This window comes from Triturus cristatus, chromosome 2_2 (genome assembly GCF_964204655.1).
Source record: "Triturus cristatus chromosome 2_2, aTriCri1.1, whole genome shotgun sequence".
NCBI lineage: Eukaryota > Metazoa > Chordata > Amphibia > Caudata > Salamandridae > Triturus > Triturus cristatus.
The window spans coordinates 1,165,425,163-1,165,446,912 of record NC_140582.1 but is presented as its reverse complement, the minus strand read 5'-3'; the positions used below and the strand labels follow the sequence as shown (position 1 = coordinate 1,165,446,912).

Sequence of the window (21,750 nt, the reverse complement as noted above, 5' to 3'; positions counted from 1 at the left end):
CTCACAAACCCACTCACAGAGCTATTCACACACCCACTCACTGACTCACAAATCTACTCACACCCACTCACACACCCTCAAAACTACTCATACACCCACTTATACAACCATACAGACACACACACCCACTCACAAACCCATACTGCCACTCACACACCCAGTCACTGACCCATACAGCTACTTGCATACCAACTCACAGACCCATACAGCAACTCCCATACCCACAAAACCACTCACACACCCACAGAACCACTCACACACCCACTCACAGACCCATACAGCCTCTCACACACCCACTTGCGCACTCACACGCCCACTCAACGACCTATACTTCCACTCACATACCAATTCTCAAAGGTTACAGTTAGGAAATAAAATGTACAAAACTTTTGAAATTCACTAAGAAAAACAAAGGTTACAGGGGCATTGTGGTCAGGAAATAACATTAAAAAAACATAGAAATTCACTAAAAATACAAAGATTGCAGCAACGATATAATTAGGAAATAGAGTTTAAAAACAACTTATAAATTCAATGAAAATATGAAAGGTTACAGGGACAGTATAGTTAGGCTCAGGTTTCATATGCATAAAAACATAGACATTCAGCAGTTATAGTTACCTGAGCTAACTACAACTTGCGCCTCAGCAATGCGCTGCTTATGACCTCACATATTACATCATTCATGACATGGTCAGTGACATCATTGATGATATCTCAAATGACATCACTGATGACCTCATCCACAGAACCACTTACACAACCACTCACAAATCTATACAACCATTCACACACCCACTCACTGTCACTCACAGATCCATACAACCACCCACACACTCAGTCACACACCTATACAACCTCATGCCGATAGATCTAAACTTCACATCAGTGACCGGACGTTTCTATTTCCAAATCTCCAACTTCTGCAACGCCTGAGAAAGGATGTTTCCTGTTATTAGTGTAACTTAAGCCCTGAGGAAACCCCAGGCTGGATGGAGGATGTGAGAGGGCGAAACACGTGTTGGCTATTAATTTTTCTTTATGCTTCAAGGATCTATAGTCCATTTTTGCTGTGCATGACTTGGAATTGCGTAAAGAGCCCAGCATCATAAAGACTTTGTATGAGAGCATTAAATTGGAATTTAATCCTAACAAGAGTGACAAACGTGTAGACCCATACAACCACTCACTCACACCCCCCAAACCCACTCACACACCCACTCAAAATCCATACAACCTCTCACACATCCATACAACCACTCACACACCCACTTACAGACCCATACAACCACTCACACACCCACTGACACACCTATACAACCACTCACACACCCATACAACCACCCACACACCTTCACAGCTTCTCAGACACCTATGCACGCACCCATACATCCTCTCACACACCCATACAACCACTCACACACCCAGAAAACCATTCACAGACCCATACAGCCACTCACATACCCTCTGACAAACCTATACAGCCACTCACACACCCACTGACAGATCCATACAGCCACTCAAAGCCCTCCCCTTTAAAAAAAATGTACTCCTTACCATCCTTAACCTCTACCCATCCCTAAACCTGAAAAAATACCCTTACCACCCCATAACCATAAACGTATCCCTAGCACCCTTTCCCCTACCCACCCCTAAATGTAGCCTTAATACCATTTACCACTACCCACGCCTAAACCCTAAAGATTCCCTTAGCACCCTTTACCACTACCCACCCATAACCTTTAAAATGTCCCTTAGCAGCCTTAACCATTACCCACCCCCTGACCTAAATGTACCCTTACCATCCTTTACCACTACACACTCCTAAGCCCTATAATTACACTTAGCACCATTGAACTCTAAAACTAACCTAACCACCCTTTCCCACTACCCACCCCCAAACCCTAACATTGCCCTTACCACCATTTATAATTACCCACTCCTAAACCTGCAGGCGTGGTAAAGGCACGAAAACTTTCCTGCGTGGTAAGGGCATGTGTGCATGTCTGGTAAAGGCATTGCATTGTAAAGGCACCGTTATAAAGGCGTTACCCGTCCCGATGAGCGGAGGAAGGCTGGGTGTCTTAAGCTTGTCCTGGGGTTCTCAGGAGAGGGAAGGCTGGGTGCTTCGCGTGGTGGTGCTCGGTAAATGGGACTGACTAAAGGGAAGGAGGGGACTGGGTGTGGTTTGCTACTCCCTGCTGTGCTCGGGCAGGGGACCTAGCTAGCGAAATGGCGTGCTACAGGGTAGTTGTCATCCCTATTAGCAATGGCTCTTTCGTGTTCCAATATGCGCATCTTTACTGCGTTGACTGTGCTTCCTATGCAGCGGTAGCCACATGGACACTCTATGCAGTACACCACATATGTTGTAGTACAAGTCATGAATTTAGTGATCTTGGTGCGGGACCATTTATCAGGAACTTGGTAAGTCAGGACTCTTTTACTGGTACTGCATGCTTTGCATTTCCCACATGGGAACGAGCCATGAAGGCTCTGAGGTCCAGGAAGTTCACCTCACTTTTACTCATTTCGTGGGTGAATCTTAGATTCAAGTTGTTTACATTGAGGGCGGAGATATACTTTTCTGCCGATACCTCAGACCCCTTCCAAATAACGAAGAGGTCGTCGATGTATCTCCGCCAACAGACCACTTGGCCCACCCATTCGCCCTTGTCATCGGCCCAGGCCACCTGCTTCTCCCACCAGCCTACGAACAAGTTTGCATAGCTGGGGGCGAAGCAGGTGCCCATCGCTGTGCCCCTTATTTGTCAGTACCTTTGGCCTTGGAAGATAAAAATGTTATTATTTAAGCAGAATGAAATGAATTCCAGTAACATTTCGCTATGTTCCAAGTATCTAGCTGGACGGTGCCCCAGAAAGGTCTTTACTGCCGCTAGGCCATCTTGATGTCTTATACTCGTATAAAGGTTGCAAATATCAAGCGTTATCAATATGAAATCCCTTTCCCAACCTATGTGTTGTATTTGTTTGAGAAAGTCTTTAGTGTCTTTAGTGTCTTTAGTATAAGAGCTCAATTGTGCAACCAAGGGTGTAAGAAAGTGATCAATTAATTTTGACATATTCTCAGTCAATCCTCCTATTGACGACACAATCGGTCTCCCTGGTGGTCCAGCAGCTTCTTTGTGCACTTTAGGTAGGTGGTAAAATGTTGGTATTTTTGGCTGTTTATTCTATAAAAATAGTAGTTCTTCTCTGGAAAGTGTTCCTCTTTCATGCCACTTGTTAATTAAATCTGCATATTCCTGAATACTGATTTTGTATTCATCCTCTGTAGTGAGGGCGTAGTTGACCTAATTGTTACGAGTTTGTATAACGACGTTGCCGCCCTTGTCCGATGGCTTTATTATGATGGAGTTATCTTGTTCCAAACTCTGTACTGCCTTTCTCTGGCTTAAGGATAAATTCCATTTTGTTTTACCCTTTGAGTCCTCCTCTTTTCTTTTCAAATTTTGGAGTTCTCGAATCACTGTTTCTGAGAAAATATCAATAGCATCAACCGGTAACTGGGGGCAGAAACGTGATGGTGGTTTGAATGGGCTTGGTTCCCTTATTTGAGTTATCCCCATGTCTGCTGCTCTTCTGGCGTCATCCCTTTGAGATACTTCTTGGGTGCTGTTTTCATCTCTCAGTTCCGCCAGCATCGGTAGATTCTCCAAGTCACGGATGTTTATTTCTTCTGGTTCTTGTTCAACCCGTTGTCCTCTCGCTGCGCCTCTTGGTGTTTGTTCTCCTGGGTTTCTTAGTTTGAAAAATTTCAGCAACTTTATTTTCCGAATGAATTTAAATAAATCTATCCGGGTTTGGGTATATTCATAACAGTTAGTAGGGCAAAATGTTAAACTTAATTTGAGCACTTTTTCTTCTTCTGGGGTCAATATTCGTGGGGAGAGGTTTATAATGGTTAGATCGTCTTCTAGTTCCTGTTGGTTCGCCCCTTCCGACTCCTGGTGGGCCTTATTCCATTTCCCGTGTTTTCTCCTACCCCTCCTTTTGATGCGCTTGTGTTTGTTGGTTGTTCCGGGGGACGACCCTTCCCCTCTCTCAGCCATGACTGTCTGATGAGATCAAATTCCCCACAAAAAGAAGGCTGTTGTCTTTGTTCCTGTCCTGTGCTTGGACCCTCCTCCTCTGATTGTTCAGCGCTGGTCACCTCAGACTCTGAGGTTTCTCTGACCTCTACTGTCTTCTGTGTTTTTGTTCTTAGATTACGGCACGGTGCGTCGTATTTTCTCGCGAAGGTTAGGATCCTTCCTTGCTCGTAATCGTGAGCTTCTATATATATAGCTAGATAGATAGATAGATTTATGTATATAATAGCCAATAGGTTGCCTAGTTCTGCATGGACAGTTTCGGGGTGATTCGTTAAGCAGGGGGCGAGATAAAGGGGGGGCTCACAAAATGATTTTTCCCAATGTAATGTCTATGAGGATTTTGCAATTTTCAGACACGGCTACAGGCCGAACGGCTGAGCTGATTTTCACCAAATTTGGCGGAAAGCTACCTCGTGGTCTAGAAAGAGCCCTTTTGTAATTTGGTGTAAATCTGTTCAATTGTTTTGGAGTTATTAAATAAATAAAATGTGGTATATCTATGGACACGGATCCTCGAGTACCTATGGGTACCCGTGGATCGAATTATATATTACTTTACGTTAGTAAAAAAATACAAATTCAATGAAAAAAACTAAGGTTAATGCGACGTTATAGTTAGGTTCATGCTTAGCCCGCAGCAAACCATAAAATTCAGCAGTTATAGTTATACTTATACTTATCTGAAGAAACTATAACTTGTGACGTTCAGTAACTTTAAGCCACAAGTTTTTTCTTAACAGATGTATAACTATAAGTGCTTAATTTCTATGGTTTTGTGTGGGTAAAACATTAACCTAACTATAACATCCCTGTAACCTTTGTTTTTTTCAGTGAATATATATTACCTACTGGCAGTCCTTATAGTTGGGACGTTATTTCCATAGGAAAAGCATTCCTGCTTCTAGTTGAACATGGAACGTTTCTGGGTGATCTGTCAAGCTGTGTCTGAGATGGAGAGGGGGTAAAAAGATGTGTGTTCCAATGCAATTTCCCATAGGGATTTTAGACATGACAACAGCCCGAACTGCTGGAAGGAATTACACCACATTTGGCAGAGAAGTACCTCTTGGTCCAGAAAGAGCCCTTTTTTGTGATTTGGTGTAAATCCATTCAGTAGTTTTGGAGATATTTAAGGAAAAAGAAATATAGATATCTAGAGAGTCGGACCCTTCACAAATCCAACAGATCTAATGCTGAGATCTGACTGGCTGCCAACACTTCAACCAAGAAGTGTTGGCAGCCATTTTGGGAGTTGAACTCAGGCAAGTTCCAAACAGAAAGGTTAAAAAAGAAAAAGAGACATGAGGAGGGTAGGAATACCCTGACCCCCTTGTCCTGGTGCTGCGGTCCCCCAGGGTCCCTACCTGGGCAAAAAAGCATCTTAAAAAAAACTTTTGCTGTAAAAATCGCAATGGATTCGCGAATTTGTCTGAATTGTTTAAAAAAAAAACAAGCATGGTATCCCGTGCTTGTTTTTATTTCAGCCCCCAGGTGGGACAGGTCCCGGGGCTTATTTAAATATATAATATGGGGAGGGGACACATGCGGGACCCCTCCCCATGGCCTATATGGGCCACCACCCCCAGGCCGTGCCAATATGCAATTATAAGGAGGGGGCTGCGTGACACCCCTCCGTAGGCCTCTTAAGGCCCCGGGGACCGCCACGTACCAGAGGCATAGCCAAAAAACTTGCAAGGGGAGCCATTTGGACTCTCCTCTAGGGCCCTTTATGACCCCACCACTGTCCCTGGGCACGACTGATTCCAGAGAACGGGGTTGGAGAGTGCGCTGCCTCCCTCCTGGGCCATTTACAGTTCCGGGGACCCCCACCTCCCTTGGGCTTGGCCATAATTTGAAACTGTGAGGGGGACTGTGAGGGCCCCCTCCCGGGCTGTTTTCAGCCATGAGGACTACCACCTGCCCGGGCAGGCCCTAGAATAAGAAAGCAGGTGGCCCCTCTTCTGTAGCCATTAATGGCCGTGGGGACCGCCACCCCTCAGGACTGTTTCCTTGTGTCCCGAGGTGCCCACCCTTGGGGCATAGTAGTTTGCTGTCACTTGGTGGGGGCTATGACAGCTCCCGCAATGCGAGAGCAAACAGTAAGTCCTCTCCTAGTGGGTGGGACCACCAAAACTGCTCCTGCTCGCTGGGAGTGTCCTTTTGATCTGTTTTCCTGCCCGAAAACAGATAAAAGTATTGCTCCAACACGCAGGGAGCAGCATTTTGGCTGCTCCCTGCGTGTGAGAACAATGCTGACTCCCGCTGGTGGCAGAGAGCTGGCAGGGTCTGCGGGGGCATCAAGCCTTCCCTTGCGATCCCTAGCACTTGACCCTGGGTGCCCTGGGTTGGGACAGGGCACCCATCATCATATGGCCAGGCCACGGGTGTAGGATATCCGGGGCCGATATCAGCCCAGAAGGGAGGCCGCGCTGCCCCCCTTTCCCATGAATGCATCAATAATCTATTGGAGCGTTATCTGTAGTGACTGTGATGAGTGGGTTCTTTCTTGGCCGCCACTGGTGAGAGCAGAGTCCATGGTTCTCCCTTTGAATTACTACGAGTATGCAAATGTGCACAACCACCTGGAAAACTTACCTGTTTGGCCCTGCCCCATCATCCTTTTTAGTATGAAAAGGTCTTTCCGCCTTTTGCCAGTATGAAGGACAGCTTACCAAAAGGTCCCCCAGCGTGTTTCCTGACGATTTTGGTGGTGCCTTCTTGATGCCAAAGAATATGAGGATATCTCCACCAAGCAAAGAAGCACTTACTTTATTTAGTTCAGAGGAAGTACCCTTGTTTGGTGGAGATTCACCTCTTTGTAGCCTTGTCATCTTCTCTATAGGAGAATTCATGTTATCACAGATTTATAGAAGAGGACGCTTGAGGAACAAACACATTGCTGAAATTAAACACACAGAAGGTCACTGGAGACATTACCTCCTGGTCCATTACGCAGCTGTAGTGTAGACTATGCACTAGATATTTACCCAATGAGCTAGCACTTATTGTTTAAAAAACAGAAAATACTCTGGTTGGGTAGATATTTTGTGCAAAACTGTGGACTCTTGTTGGATAAAGGGGCAGGTGAGGTTTTGTTCTGGCCCAGTCACTCATACAGCTACTGACACAGACACCCACCAACACACCCATTCTGCCACTCTCACATCTACTCACAGATCCACACAGCCACTCACACGCCCACCCACACACCCATAGTCACTCACACCAACAGACCCATGCAGCTTTTCCCACACCCACTCACAGCCACATAACCACTCACGCACCCATACCACCACTCACACACCCACATAACCACTCACTCACCCACATAACCACTCACACACCCGCTCACAGACCCATACAGCCACTCACACACCCACTCAAAGACCCATACAGCCACTCGCACACCCACTCACAGACCCATACAGCCACTCACACACCCACTCACAGACCCATAGAGCCACTCACACACTCACTTACAGAGCCATACAGCCACTCACAAACCCACTCACAGAGCTATTCACACACCCACTCACTGACTCACAAATCTACTCACACCCACTCACACACCCTCAAAACTACTCATACACCCACTTATACAACCATACAGACACACACACCCACTCACAAACCCATACTGCCACTCACACACCCAGTCACTGATCCATACAGCTACTTGCATACCAACTCACAGACCCATACAGCAACTCTCATACCCACAAAACCACTCACACACCCACAGAACCACTCACACACCCACTCACAGACCCATACAGCCTCTCACACACCCACTTGCGCACTCACACGCCCACTCAACGACCTATACTTCCACTCACATACCAATTCTCAAAGGTTACAGTTAGGAAATAAAATGTACAAAACTTTTGAAATTCACTAAGAAAAACAAAGGTTACAGGGGCATTGTGGTCAGGAAATAACATTAAAAAAACATAGAAATTCACTAAAAATACAAAGATTGCAGCAACGATATAATTAGGAAATAGAGTTTAAAAACAACTTATAAATTCAATGAAAATATGAAAGGTTACAGGGACAGTATAGTTAGGCTCAGGTTTCATATGCATAAAAACATAGACATTCAGCAGTTATAGTTACCTGAGCTAACTACAACTTGCGCCTCAGCAATGCGCTGCTTATGACCTCACATATTACATCATTCATGACATGGTCAGTGACATCATTGATGATATCTCAAATGACATCACTGATGACCTCATCCACAGAACCACTTACACAACCACTCACAAATCTATACAACCATTCACACACCCACTCACTGTCACTCACAGATCCATACAACCACCCACACACTCAGTCACACACCTATACAACCTCATGCCGATAGATCTAAACTTCACATCAGTGACCGGACGTTTCTATTTCCAAATCTCCAACTTCTGCAACGCCTGAGAAAGGATTTTTCCTGTTATTAGTGTAACTTAAGCCCTGAGGAAACCCCAGGCTGGATGGAGGATGTGAGAGGGCGAAACACGTGTTGGCTATTAATTTTTCTTTATGCTTCAAGGATCTATAGTCCATTTTTGCTGTGCATGACTTGGAATTGCGTAAAGAGCCCAGCATCATAAAGACTTTGTATGAGAGCATTAAATTGGAATTTAATCCTAACAAGAGTGACAAACGTGTAGACCCATACAACCACTCACTCACACCCCCCAAACCCACTCACACACCCACTCAAAATCCATACAACCTCTCACACATCCATACAACCACTCACACACCCACTTACAGACCCATACAACCACTCACACACCCACTGACACACCTATACAACCACTCACACACCCATACAACCACCCACACACCTTCACAGCTTCTCAGACACCTATGCACGCACCCATACATCCTCTCACACACCCATACAACCACTCACACACCCAGAAAACCATTCACAGACCCATACAGCCACTCACATACCCTCTGACAAACCTATACAGCCACTCACACACCCACTGACAGATCCATACAGCCACTCAAAGCCCTCCCTTTTAAAAAAATGTACTCCTTACCATCCTTAACCTCTACCCATCCCTAAACCTGAAAAAATACCCTTACCACCCCATAACCATAAAAGTATCCCTAGCACCCTTTCCCCTACCCACCCCTAAATGTAGCCTTAATACCATTTACCACTACCCACGCCTAAACCCTAAAGATTCCCTTAGCACCCTTTACCACTACCCACCCATAACCTTTAAAATGTCCCTTAGCAGCCTTAACCATTACCCACCCCCTGACCTAAATGTACCCTTACCATCCTTTACCACTACACACTCCTAAGCCCTATAATTACACTTAGCACCATTGAACTCTAAAACTAACCTAACCACCCTTTCCCACTACCCACCCCCAAACCCTAACATTGCCCTTACCACCATTTATAATTACCCACTCCTAAACCTGCAGGCGTGGTAAAGGCACGAAAACTTTCCTGCGTGGTAAGGGCATGTGTGCATGTCTGGTAAAGGCATTGCATTGTAAAGGCACCGTTATAAAGGCGTTACCCGTCCCGATGAGCGGAGGAAGGCTGGGTGTCTTAAGCTTGTCCAGGGGTTCTCAGGAGAGGGAAGGCTGGGTGCTTCGCGTGGTGGTGCTCGGTAAATGGGACTGACTAAAGGGAAGGAGGGGACTGGGTGTGGTTTGCTACTCCCTGCTGTGCTCGGGCAGGGGACCGACCAAGGGAAGGAGGGGGCGGGTGTCTTATGCTTCATTCAGTGGTTTTCTAGAGAGGGGCCTAATCAGGGCTTTAAGTGGGATGAAAAAACTAAGGGGTTTCTCAAAGGGACGTGGCCAATGTAATTCAGGGCGTGGCTTAAAACACGTAAACTAGAAATCTGTGTTTAGGATAGTGTGCCGCCCAATCTGTATTGTGCTGTTTCGGTCACTACATCCAGAAATATGATACAAGTAACATCAATTGTGAAAAGGATGGGCGTGTCTTATGCTTCACCTCGTGAGGCTAGGTAAATGAGATTGACTGAGGGGAGGAGGTGGTTGGGTGTGTTGTGCTTCACCCTGCTGTGCTCGGGGGACGGGACCGACCAATGGAAGGTGGCGGCGGGTGTCTTATGCTTCACCTCGTGATGCTAGGTAAATGAGATTGACTGAGGGGAGGAGGTGGTTGGGTGTGTTGTGCTTCACCCTGCTGTGCTCGGGGGACGGGACCAACCAATGGAAAGTGGCGGCGGGTGTCTTGTGCTTCACCTTCTGGTGCTCGGTAGAAGGTAGAACAGGTGCCTACTTCATACTAGGGTGCTAGGGGAGGGGTCTGTACAATGGAAGGGAGGAGCTGGGCGTCTTGTGCTTCGCTATGCAGTGCTCGAGAGAGGGGACTGACCGAGGGAAGGAGGGGGACGGGTGTCTTATGCGTCACCCTCTGGTGCTCGGGAGAGGTGACTGAAGGAGGGGGACGGGTGTCTTATGCGTCACCCTCTAGTGCTCGGGAGAGGTGACTGAAGGAGGGGGACGGGTGTCTTATGCGTCACCCTCTGGTGCTCGGGAGAGGTGACTGAAGGAGGGGGACGGGTGTCTTATGCTTCACCTTCTGTTCATCATCAGACGGGGCCGACCAAGGCAAGAAGAGAGCAGGCGGCTTGTGTTTCACCACAGGGTGCTTGGGAGCGGGGTGACTGAGGGGAGGAGGGGCGGGTGTCTTATGCTTCACCCTGTGGTGCTCGAGAGAGGTGACTGACGGAGGGAAGCAGGGGGACGGGTGTCTTATGCTTCACCCTCTGGTGCTCGGGAGAGGTGACTGACGGAGGGAAGGAGGGGGACGGGTGTCTTATGCTTCACCTTCTGTTCATCATCAGACGGGGCCGACCAAGGCAAGAAGAGAGCAGGCGGCTTGTGTTTCACCACAGGGTGCTTGGGAGCGGGGTGACTGAGGGGAGGAGGGGCGGGTGTCTTATGCTTCACCCTGTGGTGCTCGAGAGAGGTGACTGACGGAGGGAAGCAGGGGGACGGGTGTCTTATGCTTCACCCTCTGGTGCTCGGGAGAGGTGACTGACGGAGGGAAGGAGGGGGACGGGTGTCCTATGCTTCACCCTCTGGTGCTCGGGAGAGGTGACTGACGGAGGGAAGGAGGGGGACGGGTGTCTTATGCTTCACCTTCTGTTCATCATCAGACGGGGCCGACCAAGGCAAGAAGAGAGCAGGCGGCTTGTGTTTCACCACAGGGTGCTTGGGAGCGGGGTGACTGAGGGGAGGAGGGGCGGGTGTCTTATGCTTCACCCTGTGGTGCTCGAGAGAGGTGACTGACGGAGGGAAGCAGGGGGACGGGTGTCTTATGCTTCACCCTGTGGTGCTCGAGAGAGGTGACTGACGGAGGGAAGCAGGGGGACGGGTGTCTTATGCTTCACCCTCTGGTGCTCGGGAGAGGTGACTGACGGAGGGAAGGAGGGGGACGGGTGTCCTATGCTTCACCCTCTGGTGCTCGGGAGAGGTGACTGACGGAGGGAAGGAGGGGGACGGGTGTCTTATGCTTCACCTTCTGTTCATCATCAGACGGGGCCGACCAAGGCAAGAAGAGAGCAGGCGGCTTGTGTTTCACCACAGGGTGCTTGGGAGCGGGGTGACTGAGGGGAGGAGGGGCGGGTGTCTTATGCTTCACCCTGTGGTGCTCGAGAGAGGTGACTGACGGAGGGAAGGAGGGGGACGGGTGTCTTATGCTTCACCCTGTGGTGCTCGAGAGAGGTGACTGACGGAGGGAACTAGGGGGACGGGTGTCTTATGCTTCACCTTCTGTTCATCATCAGACGGGGCCGACCAAGGCAAGAAGAGAGCAGGCGGCTTGTGTTTCACCACAGGGTGCTTGGGAGCGGGGTGACTGAGGGGAGGAGGGGCGGGTGTCTTATGCTTCACCCTGTGGTGCTCGAGAGAGGTGACTGACGGAGGGAAGCAGGGGGACGGGTGTCTTATGCTTCACCCTCTGGTGCTCGGGAGAGGTGACTGACGGAGGGAAGGAGGGGGACGGGTGTCCTATGCTTCACCCTCTGGTGCTCGGGAGAGGTGACTGACGGAGGGAAGGAGGGGGACGGGTGTCTTATGCTTCACCTTCTGTTCATCATCAGACGGGGCCGACCAAGGCAAGAAGAGAGCAGGCGGCTTGTGTTTCACCACAGGGTGCTTGGGAGCGGGGTGACTGAGGGGAGGAGGGGCGGGTGTCTTATGCTTCACCCTGTGGTGCTCGAGAGAGGTGACTGACGGAGGGAAGCAGGGGGACGGGTGTCTTATGCTTCACCCTGTGGTGCTCGAGAGAGGTGACTGACGGAGGGAAGCAGGGGGACGGGTGTCTTATGCTTCACCCTCTGGTGCTCGGGAGAGGTGACTGACGGAGGGAAGGAGGGGGACGGGTGTCCTATGCTTCACCCTCTGGTGCTCGGGAGAGGTGACTGACGGAGGGAAGGAGGGGGACGGGTGTCTTATGCTTCACCTTCTGTTCATCATCAGACGGGGCCGACCAAGGCAAGAAGAGAGCAGGCGGCTTGTGTTTCACCACAGGGTGCTTGGGAGCGGGGTGACTGAGGGGAGGAGGGGCGGGTGTCTTATGCTTCACCCTGTGGTGCTCGAGAGAGGTGACTGACGGAGGGAAGGAGGGGGACGGGTGTCTTATGCTTCACCCTGTGGTGCTCGAGAGAGGTGACTGACGGAGGGAACTAGGGGGACGGGTGTCTTATGCTTCACCTTCTGTTCATCATCAGACGGGGCCGACCAAGGCAAGAAGAGAGCAGGCGGCTTGTGTTTCACCACAGGGTGCTTGGGAGCGGGGTGACTGAGGGGAGGAGGGGCGGGTGTCTTATGCTTCATTCACCCTGTGGTGCTCGAGAGAGGGGACTGACCGAGGGAAGGAGGGGCACTGGGTGTCTTATGCTTCATCCTGTACTCAATGTCATATGAAGGATTTTGAGGGCCCCGGGCAATGCATATATGAGGGGCCCGTGTAAGGAGCAAATTTCATTTCATTGCCCATTTCCTGCTAATATATGCCAGCATGATTACAAATATGACCGATTTATATGTTAAATTTTAACAGGGTCACAAAAAACAGCCGAGATATGTCTCGCGGGGGACCTCAAAATTCCCGAAGATTACACTGGGAAGAAAAAGACAGCAGTGGTACATGTAGGCAGAGGTGTTTACAGGGAGAGGTTGACAGGTTTCATAGCGAGAAAGTTCAGTTTCGCACGGGGAACCTTTTGAAGGTGGGGGCTCTGGGCAAATGCCCACTCATCCCAAACCTTTAAACATCCCTGCCTGTGGTGCCGAGAGGGAACCGACTCGGGAAATGGGGGGCCGCACTCTGTCCTGGGTTCCGCTAAACAGGCACATTCAGGTTTATTTAGGAGACGAGGCATGGGGGTTGAGGGGGGCAGGGCTGGGTGTTTTACGTTTCTTTCCAAGACAGGATAACCAATAGGGGCGCGCTCCTCACCAGCAGACCGCGACACGTGAGGTAGATACACAATTAATAAGAGGAACGAAAAACGCACCATGGGCTTCGTGTGAGAGCTCGCAAAAAAATAATCGGATAACTACTAAGAAAGGCAACAATAACATTAATCGAGGAGAGCGAGTGGATAAATAAGTAATGGCATCTCTTGACTGCGGTTATACGAGGGTTCTACAGCAGGTACGTTTTCAGGCTAATACAAATTACAAATGATCATTACAATGCTAGTGATAAGCGCGGTTGTTGGCAGCAGTGTAACAAAGATACTTTATGGGTTCCGGAGTAGCGTGCTACTCACCGAAAAAGCGCTTCGACGCCTCGTCAGGGGTAGTATAAATGCAATTACACTACAGTATGAATAATGTGCAGAAGCGGTTCCAGCGTATAACAATACCGACTCCCTGTGCCAGCCTCCGTTAGGCCTTTCTCTGGTTGACAACTTATTACCATACGGTAAACATACTATTTGCATTTATAATATAACAAACATACAGCCTAGCAATAGCAGCCATTTGTGCTCTTAAGGACTGCCCAGCACTGGATGAAAAATTACAATTCTAAAAACCCAGACTTTTCTCGCTTCGATTCATAACCTTCGTTAATATCGCGTTTCTGAGGCACGCGAAGGGGCTCTGCGAAGGGGCAAGCAGGAGCGGGCTACGGCGGACGGTGATTCGGCCTTGCACACATTTCCACTTACCAAATCCATTGCAGAAGTTATTGTTTATTATAATTTGATCTGCGCGCAGAGTAATCCGCCGCGGCGAGGAGGGATGGCATTCTGATGTTTTCAGTTTACATCACTTTGTTTTAATTTTCGATGATTTGGGGAGATTTCGAATTCATTTCTCCCCGCGAGAGTGCCGGAAAGGCGCGGGTGACTGTATCCTTGCGCCCCCCCCCCTCGCCGCCTGTCTGAGAAGCGCAAACACCGATTACAAACCGCTCATTTTATCCACTTCGACTCAAAACCTGCAGATTATTTTTATTTCGATCGTCACCTCTACAGAACATTATATTGCAACAAAAATCGAGCTTGCATACCTCGGGTGCAGGGGAGCGCGGGAACATCTTTATAGAAGCTGAAAACGTTCGTGAATACCATAATATATGTTATTGGGCAAATACATTCGTAAACAAAAATATATATCCCCAGAAATGTTTGTATCGGCATCAATCCGAGTTTACGGATCATAATAACTTTTTTAAACTGTCTAGAAAGTTAAACGCTCAACGTTTCGGGTGAAGAAACATGCGGGAAAGCAAAGCTTGATCATTATTTTTAAGATAAACTCCCGAAAAGCAACATAAAACAATATACTTCAAGCATACTTACCGAGCAGCAAACTGACAATAGGGGCAGATCTTTGTTTTATAGGACAAGAGAATTTCGAAAAACTCAAAATAAACATAAACCTTAATTTACAGGCGAAAGGCAACGCAAATATGTACAAACACAATTTTAAAACAAACAACTCATAGGCACAAGTAAACAGGAACAACGCACTAGGTGGCTATCGCCGTAGTACCATGGCATTCTAGGAGAGCTTTTATGAATCATTTTCAATCCAGTGCTCAAAGCCAGGAGCAGGAACAAAAACTATACAATAGTATCCCAACGCGTGGACGAATGAACCTTCTCACTGACGTGGTACACATCACTGACCTCTTAAGGCTGCATTTAGGCTGTACCTGTATCCATATCAGACTAAAATTCGCCCATCAAATGCAATTCGTATGACCTCACAATATTTATACCATTAAATAACAACACGAAGAACAAAATGTAATTAAACAACAAGACCTAATTACACTAATAAATAATAGAACATACACACTTATGCCTCTAAAAGTGGTAAGGGCAATGCGATATTTAAACTCATTTATATCAAACTTGATTTATATCATTGCCGTTGCATTTGTTTTATTAAGGCTGAGGTGATGACAATTGCATTTGGAGTGCAAGCCATGGTTTGGATGGCTGTTGTGTGAGTTATGTATTGCGGTCATAACCATAACATGTGAATTTCTGTGGGTTTTTGGTCTTAATTCGTAAACCGTACCCGCACTAGTACCATTTTTCAGGTGACTATATTTGTATATGCTAAGGCAGTGAAAATAAATGTGGCACAATAAGCCATGGTATTCTGAACAATAGTACTAGTAAACACATATTCACACGGTTGATGCTATATAGTAAAAAGGCCAAATTCAAGTTTATTATCCCAGTACAGCAACATTGACTTTAGACCACCAGTTTTTGCTGCCTCACCAAATGCATGCAACAATGACTCTAGAGAGGTTAATAACTCTTAGGATAGCTCTTTAGTGTGGTGTTACCTAGATGCACAAATGTAAGCACTGATATCCAGGCTCCTGTTAAATACTTTTTGTTAAAACAAATTCCCATGAAAAAATGCCATGGTATAAACCATATATGCTGATACACCATTGTTGAGGGTGAGACTTCATGACTCAGAAATATGGCCCGCTACCCACTGTCAAGAAAAAGAGGGGCTTCCAATATGCTATTTCCCATTTTAATTCCAAGGTGATTCTTTGCTTTTCAGCATAGGCAAATGGCTGATCTGAATTAACCCAAATGTGGCACAAATTTGGAACTTTGATCATGAAGTGTGCTTTTGTTGATGCAGGGTAAATCCTTCCCATAGTTTTCAATAAATTAGTGTTTAAAATGTGCTTGGGTTGGGCATGAAAAGGTTATATTTTAGAGATGTCTAGACCGTTAATTATCCGATTCTCCACCGATTTACTAATCCATGGAGGAGTCATGACGTTAATTAAAAGAAGAAAAGGCTTCTCACTGTACGAGGGAGCTTGTTCCCCCTTTGTGCATTGCAAATTCACAAATCCAGCTCCACCTTTGAGAATATCCCTTCTTCTAATTGGCAGGACATCACATAAACGTTTCTGTTACTGCCTCCATTACCCAGTATGGTTCTCTCTGTGGGTCTAAACATAAAGAAAATGGTATAAGGAGACAGGATGAACCTGCTCTGACCTTTGTGCCTGAATTGGGGTAGGAGTGTACCCAAAAGGATACCCCGCACAACTGTATCAAAAGGAAAATCAAAGAAAATCTTTTTTATTGCAGGATTTGTGAAGCCTATGCTGATTTTGCTAATTTGCGTCCAGTAGATCTTCCTGGCCCTTAGGATTCGCAAATCCATAACAGAATTCACGAATCCTGCAAAAAGTTGGAAAATAAAATAAAACATTTAGAGCATTAATGCTGGGCTTGGTTATTAACCACACTTGGGGATTGGCCAAAATCTGCGGGTGGGAGCAGGGTCATAATACAGGCCCCTGCAGTCCCCGCAGGGCAGGGAGGCAATCAACCCTACAGGTTTCCCCAAACCCTTTAATGGGGCCCATTCAGTACAAGTCAAAGAATATCTATGAGATATGGGACACTCTGGGGGGGGCAGGGGGCTCTCATCCTATTTTGCAGGATGGCACCACCATTTTGCGTCACGCCACTGGGTGGGAGCAAGGCCTGGCTGTAGTCCAGAACCGCAGTGCATGGCCAAAGGTTATGGGCAGAAGGATATGGCTGCTCATGGAAGATAAGGCACAGAGCCTGACCTCCTGTGATGCTCAGACACCAACCACTCTGCGCATTGAGGGTTTGGCCGTTCATGGAGAGTTGGAGGCAGTGCCAAAAGCCGAGCATAGAGGAAATAGCTGTCTGTGGAGCGCTTGGTGCAAGTCCTGCCTTGAGGCAAGGCCCTGTTATCAGCCATGCAGTGGATGATCAAAGTCTGTGCCCTGACTGGGATGTCTGCCTGCGGATGGAGGTTAAGACCTTCGAGAAACCTCTGCTGCGCCTGGCCAATGGCAATATGCTGCGGATGTTGGGTACCCATGTAGGGTTGGACAGAGGGCGTGACCTCCAGCATGCCATACACCCAACCCCCTGCAGTGCAGCCCTCAATGCAGTGCGTATCTGGGAGTGCCCACCCAAGGAGTGTGTTGGGTACAGGGCCTGGCTGTAGGCCCACTCTGCACCAACACCCTCTAAACATGACTGAAGGCAATGGGGTGCTGCTGTCGACTACCCTTGGAGAGATGGGGTATATTCTGGCTAGTGTCCATGGCCCGTGGCCAACCGCCTCAATATGCATGGCCAGAGCCCCTGCCAAATAGTGGTTGTGTGCAGGGCCTGGCCCCCAGTCAACTGTTGTGCTCTGTGGGTGTTGGAAAGCAACAGCGATTTGGGAGAAGGAACTGGTCGAATGCCAGGCCGGTGGTGAACCCACTGCACATGGCTGAATGTCAGGCCTTGTGGGCAAACAAGCTGCATACAGACATGCACAGCAGGTTTGGCTGCCCATCGAATGTTGGACACATGGCCTGGACAGAGGACAGGACTTCTGGCAAAACCCGCTGTGTAAGACAACAAATCATTGACTGTGGGTGGAGGCAGCAGGCGGAGACTTGGGTACAGGGGTTTGCTGGAGCCTCTGACCTGCTGCAAATGGCCAAAGGCTGTGTGCAGTGGAGGCTGGCCATCAAAGGAGGGCTGGGTGCAGGACCAGGCCAGAGGTCTGACCCTGCGACCCACCCCACAGGGCAATGCCAGAAGCTGTCCACTGTTGGTGAGCACCTGCAAAGAGTTAAAACCAAAAAAGCACTAAGATTAACCATTTATACACAAATTACATAAGTATATTTTACCCTGTTAAGATGTCATTATTGATGTCATTTAACATGACATGAGTTCTGCAATACATGAGGTCATAAGCAGGGCGTGGAGGCGCCGCAAACAACAGTTAGCTCAGAAAATTGAACTTTTTTTGTTATAGATTAATTTTGTACTTAATTACAGCACCTGACTCTTTCATTACTTCAGCCTTTGTTTTTTCAGTGATTAGGCTTAACGTCAGTTAAAATTGCATTACCATACCTAACTATAACATCACTTTAATCTTTGTTTTTCCAGTGAGAGATATATATATATATATATCATTAACAAATCTTCATGAAACCTTTGAGCAAAAAAGGTTCATCCACCTCCGCGCCTTCCTGGAAAGTTTTGGGGTGATCCATCCAGCAAGGGCCGAGAAAATGGGGTGGACCAAAAATTTGTTTTTCCCATTCTGATTACGGATGACAATAGCATATTACCCAGCGCCATGTTTTATCAATATATGCGCAGTTGAGCATGGATCCAAAGTGGGGAGTATTGATTGGTGGATCCCACTGAGAATGGACTGAATAGTCTCTCATGCGACAGAGGTACTGGACTTGCAAGAGGTTGGGTAGGGAGAAAGGGGATCACTCTGTGACAATAAGAGTGTGTCATGAGAAATGGAAGTATCTTTTTTGATAGACAAAGGGGTTTTTCTGTGAGATGGGATTGATTTTGAGAAATAGAGGAACTGCCTTGATCTATGGCGCGATAGTCTAAGAAATGGAGTGATTTTCTTAAGAGATGAAGGGTTTGATTTTAAGAGATGAGTGGTGGAGGACTGGGAGATGGGAAGATTGGCATTGAAGGGTGAGCGATTGATTTTGATTGCTGGACTGGTTTCGAGAGATGGAATATTCATCCTGGTAGGTGGAGGAATTGACTTGAGCGATGTTGGCAATTATTTTGAGAGGTGTAGGAGCTCCTTCTAAGAGATGAAGAGATTGAGTTTGAAAATGGACAGATCATGCAGAAAGATGGAGGATCAGTCTTGAGAGATCTAGCAATTGACCTAGGAGGTAGAGAGACTTATTTTGAAATGGAACAATGGTTGTAAGAAATAGAGGGAATGATTCTGAGAGATGAAGGGAATGGCTTTGGAAGATCGTGGAAATGGTCTTGGGAAATGAGGGATTGATTTTGAGAAATTGAGGAAATGTAAAGAAGGATTGCCGTGAGATTGAAGGGATACATTTATGAGAGACAGATAAATTGATGTTGAGATGGCTTTGAGAAGTTGAAGGATTCTACTTAGAGATGGAGGGGGTGAGTGGAGATATTGAGGTATTCATTTTGAGAGATGTAGGGGCTGATTTTGAAATATGGGGGTCTGGTCATGAGAGATGAAGAAACTGCTCTGAGAAATGAAGGGATTCATTTTGAGAGATGGGTTAGTTGGGTGTGGGAGATGGTAGGTTTTGGGAGGCAGGGTGATTAGTTTTAAAGACTAATGGACTAATTTTGATCAATGGAGGAACTGGTGTTGAGAGATGGGTTCATTACCCTGGGAGATTTAGAAGATGGCTTGATAAATCAATAGATTGATTTTGAGAGATGGTGTGAATGATCTAGAAATGTGAAGAGACAGCAAAAGAGATCTGGAGGGATTTTCAATTTGAGAGACATACTGTGATTGTCAATGAGAGGGATTTGGCATGGTAGCAAAATGACTGTTTTTTGGTAGATAGTTTTATTTACAAGGTATTGAAGATCCCATTGAGAGATGAAGGATCCACCTAAAGCAAAGGAATGGTTTTGAGAGATGTAGAAATGCCCCCATATATAGAGGGATTTCTCTGAAAATAAAAGGACTAAGTTTCAGAGATGGTGGGCTTGCTGGTTTTAGATATGGAGGATTATTAGACAAGCACATACATTTTGAGAGATGCAGTGATTGATTTTGCAAGACGCAGGGATTACCATGAGGTATGGAGTTTTCTCCCTGGGACAGGAAATGCCCTTGAGATATAGAGGGATTGCCCCGAGAGGTGGAGGGCGTCTTTGAGCGATTCCGGCTGTTTTGAGGGGAACATTGGTTGTTTATCTGAGATGTAGGGACTGTATGTGAGAGATGGAGGGATTATTTTTGTAAGATGTTGGGACGGTTGGGTGGATCAGATAACTAGTTGTCAGGTATGCAGGGATTTCTCTGTGAAATGGGAGAAGTGGTTAAGGAATATGGAGGGGCTGTTTATAAGGGAACCAAGTGTGAGAGAAAAACATTATTACTGAGATATGAAGTGGCGGTTTTTGAAAGGTGTAGAGATCGTTTGTGAGGGATGTACAGATCATCATAATAAATGGAGGGATTGCCTTGAGAGGTAGCGGAATTGCCTTGAGGTGGTAGAATCACAATGAAAGTTGAAGAGAACCCATGAAAAAGAGGAATTTCCCTGAAAGTTGGAGTGATCACTCTGATAGCTGAACGGATCATAAAAAACATTGAGTGATCACCCTGAGAGATGGTGGGGCTGATTCTGAAACATGGGGTGGTTACCTTTAGAAACGGAGGGCCAATTATTCCTCAAATTACTGAATACCTTTCTGATTGCTCCACAGATGCCAAAGGAACAATCCGGGAGATTGTTCTACCCAAGGGCCTGGATTTGGACCGGCCGAAGCGGACGCGGACCTCTTTCACTGCGGAGCAACTCTATCGACTTGAGCTGGAGTTCCAGAGGTGCCAGTACGTGGTGGGCCGAGAGAGGACAGAACTGGCTAGGCAACTCAACCTGTCCGAAACCCAGGTAAGACAACCCTTCCCTATCAATGTAATCTCTGGTAGGTGAAACTGGCCCAATACAAGTGCTGTGTCGTTCTGTGTCTTGCTGTGAAAATAATTTTATTAGCAGAGCACCATCTCCTTGGTCATGAAATAGCTCAGCAGGAGGAGCCACGAATCTTGAAAGATATGCTGACCTGTGTGCCTAATTCATGACCATTAATTACAACTCAGGCCGAATTGTGTGTCTGTACATACAATCATTAATAGGTGTGAGCTTAGAGAAATACAAGTCTAGGTGTGCCACCCCCTTGAGCAACAACCCATCAAAAAGAGAGTATGTGCTGTACTACAAGACTTATTAGTGCTCATGAACGTGGCTGACATAGATGGTCACCTGTTAATTTTTACAGTGGCTACAGTTGTTTCAATAGATCTTGCTAAAATGTAAGCTGCCATGTGGTAGTATGGCTTCCTGTCACGAGCCTTGTGTCCATTTACATGTCCGGTGTTGTCAGCCATGATGTCTAGTCACATTTACCTGCTCATTGGTATCAGTCATGATTCTTCAATACACAAGAACACTTGGTGCCTGATCATATAAATCTGTTAGTTAGTACCAGCCATGTCTATTCCAACTAGACATGATACACGTCCTCATTTACATGCCCACTGGCATCAGCCATATCCACATTTGCAAGTAATTGGATCT

The 21,750-nt window shown here is 47.0% G+C and overlaps 1 protein-coding gene across 2 annotated transcripts in view; it reads left to right on the top strand.

Moving 5' to 3' along the window:
• VAX2 (ventral anterior homeobox 2) overlaps positions 1-21,750 on the top strand; it is a 750,626-nt gene that overhangs the window by 431,944 nt on the left and 296,932 nt on the right. For both annotated transcript variants that reach the window (XR_014978235.1, XM_085642710.1), the window contains one exon: positions 20,876-21,063. Coding sequence is in view for 1 of the 2 variants with exons in the window: in XM_085642710.1 (XP_085498836.1) it covers positions 20,876-21,063 (188 nt within the window). In the remaining variant the exon portion in view is untranslated. The remainder of the gene's footprint in view (positions 1-20,875; positions 21,064-21,750) is intronic.